General features: G+C 36.3%; 1 protein-coding gene across 1 annotated transcript; it reads left to right on the plus strand.

Annotated features, from left to right (window-relative positions):
- The first annotated feature begins 219 nt into the window (after positions 1-219).
- Positions 220-3,330, plus strand: LOC113080527 (trypsin-like). Its single transcript, XM_026252681.1, has 6 exons — positions 220-299; positions 1,582-1,602; positions 1,677-1,842; positions 1,928-2,196; positions 2,295-2,437; positions 2,823-3,330. The coding sequence occupies exons 1-6, from the start codon at positions 245-247 to the stop codon at positions 3,150-3,152; spliced, it is 984 nt and encodes a 327-aa protein (XP_026108466.1). The 5' UTR covers positions 220-244; the 3' UTR covers positions 3,153-3,330.
- Positions 3,331-4,895: the final 1,565 nt, after the last annotated feature.

The following is a 4,895-nucleotide window of genomic DNA, read 5'->3' on the forward strand; positions in this document are numbered from 1 at the left end:
CCACTTCCTCTAAATCATGAAGAATGATAGATTGGAGATTTTCTATAACTTGAATAAAAACTGGTTATGACATCCCGTACTCAGCCACAAAAGAAAAGGAAAACATATTTTTGGAAAATATATGAGTCAGAGATGGCCGTAGTGTTGGGGTGGAGACTGAGAACTCTTGATAAATGCAGTGGTACTTGCTTTCCATCTCAGACAGTGGAGAAACAGCAGTCCGATCACAGAGCAGAGCAGAAGGATGAAGTTCAACAGTGCTTTGAGTGTTGCTGGAGTCACACTTCTCTACATAACAGGTGAGAGCTTAGAAAAAGCCTACAACATGACAATGTTAAAAGTACATTTAATAATGTTTATTTTAATGGTTTATTAGCTGCCAAGCCATGTTTAAGACCCTTTGTGAACACACTTGACAGTGTAATCATATTTGGATCTAAAGACATGGTCAAATGCTTCAATTGGTTTTGTAGATAAACACAGATTTTGCATTTGTATGAATGTCTTTACAAATGCTTAAAATGCTCTTATTATACTATTTGAAAGGTTCATAATGTGCTTTTGGGAGTTCCCAACAACAGGTCAAAACACTTTAATTTTCTTATAATATGCATTTAATTTTACGTTATTTCTCAACCACTGTTAGATGATTAGTTTGAAGATTCAGCTTCCCAAACCCCTCCTCTGCATATTGTTTCTCTGCTCTGATTGGTCTGTTGTGATTGGTCTACTGCATACAGCGCATATCACAATCACAATGCCCATCACCAGGACTGAAGCACGGCTTATCAATAATACATCTTATAATAATAATAATAGTGCTTCACTCCGTTCTGAAAATAACTAATCAGAGGGGAAAAAGTAGTTTGACACTTGCTAGTGAACCAGACTCATCGTTTATCATGACAGCAAGTACAACATACGTTCTATATTTATTGACACTTTTCTAGACATTAGCGGCCCACAGCTGATCAGCAGAACTATAACATGAGTTAGCCAGAGACTTACAGCTACACTGACTGTATACACGACACGAAACACAAAACTATATACAGTATTCTGCATGCTCAAAAGCACATCAAAGCAATTATAAATCATACTTACAGGCTGTGATTCAGACGGGCAAACTGCTCCAAACAAACTGGGCAAGTTCCAGTACGCCAGTAATCAGGATGCAGATGTGTGACTTTAAAGAGGCTAAAAGAGAGTTTTGATTTGTTTATTATTTTGGTCACAAGACAGGGACATAATTATTTTATATAATTCAGGAACTCTCACTAAATGTTTATGGCCATTTTAAAACTAAAATGTAAACTATAGAAACCCATAAGTATCTAATTCACAAACGCGCAGCATGAGAGACTGACCTGATTTAGGTTAGTTACTTCATTCATGTCACAACTATGAAATTATTCAACAGGTATTTTAATAAAATTCATAAACAGCTTTGTCCAGGTGAAAATTTTTATCTTGTTTTCATGCAAATGGTGTATCAGGTAAACTACATAAACCAGTTTATCAGAGTCATCTTTCTGGATGACTCTCTGCTTACTTTGTCTTTGTCTTCATCTTTCCACACAGGTTCACTCTGCCAGTTAGATGGTAAGTTTATGTAATGGTCATACAACTCACAGCTTGTGAATCTTCTGTGTCTGAGAGGTGCTTTCTCTCATCAGTATGTGGTCGAGCTCCTCTCAATAACAAGATTGTTGGAGGGGAGGATGCGACGGCAGGTTCTTGGCCGTGGCAGGTCAGCATTCATGTCTCTGGCTCAAGTCATAACTGTGGCGGGACTCTCATCAATAAAGACTGGGTGTTATCTGCAGCGCACTGCTTCCAGGAGTATGACGTTTAATGCTTAACTAAAGATTAAGATATATTTGTAGATTGATAATAGTGGGTTTAAAGCAGCTTTATCTATTTACAGTTTCGTTTTGTCTGACGTTGTGATGTACTTCGGTCGTCTGAGTCAATCTGGCTCAAACCCTGATGAGACGTCCAGGACAGCGAGTCAAGTCTTTAACCATCCTGACTATAATAGTCCTCCCTTTGACAATGATATAGCACTGGTCCAGCTCTCCTCCTCTGTGACTTTCTCTGATTACATTAAGCCGGTCTGTCTGGCAGCGGCTGGGAGTGTGTTTGGTGCAGGGACAGAGAGCTGGGTCACTGGATGGGGAAGACTGCAAGCTGGAGGTGAGTGAACATTTGCTTGCCAGTTATACTGTAAACCTCAATAATTTACCTAGAAATATTTTTAAGCCATCAAATGTGTCCTCTGATCTGTGTCACAGCCCTCCAGCTTCCTGACATGCTGCAGGAGGTGATGATACCGATTGTGAGCGACAGTGATTGTGAAAAGGCTTATGAAGGGACCTTCACAAGCAATATGCTTTGTGCTGGATTGTTAAATCAGGGAGGAAAAGGTCCATGTCAGGTAAGACATCACTCATTCATTTGAAACCTTTTTAATACAAACCAATTTACAAGAGGAGGAGCTGCGGTATCAAAGTCCCGCCCTAAACTCCCTCAGACCCAATCACACAATCATAATCATAATGCCAAACCCTGCTTTTATGGCATTAAATAACTAAATAAAACCAAACTTATTAAAAAAACAAACACTTACTCATACACCAGTGTGATATAGGAACTAATTAAAAATACAGCAACCATTTTTGAATATATATATATGTATGTATATGTATGAAGTGACGGACACACATCCACGATTCTTTGACCAACACTAGAATACTTGTGTCTGTAACAGTTGTTCATTGTATACTGTCACAGATATAAATGTTGAATGTGTCTCAATACAGGGAGACTCTGGAGGTCCGATACTCAGCAGCAACAGCTCCCTGTGGATTCAGTCTGGCATTGTGAGTTTTGGGAAAGGATGTGCTGAGCCCACATTTCCCACTGTGTTCGCCAAAGTCTCTCAGTTTCAGGACTGGATCAAGTCTTTAACGGGCAGCAACCCGCCTGGATTCGTTGTATTCAGAAATGGCATTCAACAAGCAACTCCAACTCCAACTCCAACTACAGATCAAACATCCAACTCCAACTTCGGAAGTGTTCCCAACTTCCTCTTATTCCCCCTTTCTCTTACATTCTCCATCATTTCTTTCTCCCTGTTTCTCACTCCCTAAATTTCGCTTGAACAGAAAAAAAAGCAGTTATATTGTCATATTTGCTATTTATTCATTATCATTCTCTAAACGTGATCACATTAAAAAGCTGTCTTATTGATATTGTAAGATCATAAATAAGTTTAGCACGCTTTTGTCCTCTGAGATTCAGGATATTTACATAAATAGTAGAAATGAACCAATATATACCAATTACTGATACCAATTATTTTTATGTTTATGTGTTTTATAATCAATATGCAAAACCGATATCGGTTCTGGAGCTCTGCAATGATTGCGATGTGATCTGAGATACTGGTCTTATCTGGTTGAAAATGTAATTATCTTTAATCACTTACCATGTTCAGGCTAGTGATCAGCTAGAGACGAACAAGAAGGAAAATCTGTCCACATCCCACGGCACTTATTATTTTAAAAAACATTTTATCCCATTCAAATATGTATCCTATATTGTAATAACATGCTGTTATCCTGTAAAAATAAAAACTTTCACTGGGATGTACTGTAGAATTTTGGAGAAAAATAAAGGCAAAGTCTGAAAAAATGCATTATGACTGGTGGATTCCTGCTTTTTCTACCAGTATTATTCAAATTCCTTCAGAGTTAACCTGAAATTTCCAATACATTCCTCCTCAGGGTATCTATGGCTTTCTCCATCTCAACTTTTGTCAACTGGGTTTTACTGTGAAATTTAGGAGAAAATGAAATGCATTTTAACACATTGGGCATTTATAAAAAAAATATCAAAGCATTATTCAAATTCCTTCAGATTTGACATGAAATTTCCAATTAATTCTTTATCAGGACAAGCATGGCTCTGTCATTGTCAACTTTCATTGGGTTTTATTGCAGAATCTGGAAGAAAATCAAAAAGACAAAATAAATCTGTCAAAATGCATTATTACGGTGAAGCATTGACACCACATACTTATTTTCCCCACTCAATTATGTTCTATTAACAAGATTTTATTATAAAATACATCTTTTCTCAATCTAATGACAAATCATGCAATAAAAAATGGTTTGTTTTCCAATCCTAGAAGATATTATTTATCATTATCGTTAATAAATGTCCAACAGTCCTAAAATAAATGAGGAGTCTGCACATTGCTAAAGTTTTTTTAAAGAATTTTTTTTGTAATGTTATTTTATTTTTATTTTTATTTTGTATTATTGTACCAACCAGTTTTTTCCATCTATTGTGTTTTGTTTACTTTTGTCTTGAGGTGTGCTCGTCTACTTTCTTATTCGTGTTGTGATTGTTGGAATCATAACAGTACAGTCAACACTCTTCATACTTCTCCACAACAGTCAATCATCATTAAGGATTCTTGTGTTCACAGATTTCTATGTGTGTGGTGGATAGTACAGTAGGTGGCCAGCCTTTCTGGCAGTGCCGCGGTGGTAACTGTAATTCAGTCCGGTGTTAAAATCATTCGCGAAACTACCGCCAGGTGGCGCAAAGGGACGGATTGCGAAATGAATGTAATTGTAAAATGAGATAAAAGAAGGAAGTAAAACAACAATAACATTATGATATAACATTGTAACATTTAAAAAAAAACTTTTTTTTTTTTTTTTTTTTACAATTTGTTAATTTTTAAAATGTAGGATAGTCTTAGACTACAGTCTACTAAACAGAAATTAAAAGAAGACCTTAACACAAAGGATCATATGCATGCTATTTTTATTAAACAGTAAATAAATATAAGGCCTATATATATATATAAGCTAAATGTTTTA

Source organism: Carassius auratus, unplaced genomic scaffold (genome assembly GCF_003368295.1).
Source record: "Carassius auratus strain Wakin unplaced genomic scaffold, ASM336829v1 scaf_tig00031547, whole genome shotgun sequence".
NCBI lineage: Eukaryota > Metazoa > Chordata > Actinopteri > Cypriniformes > Cyprinidae > Carassius > Carassius auratus.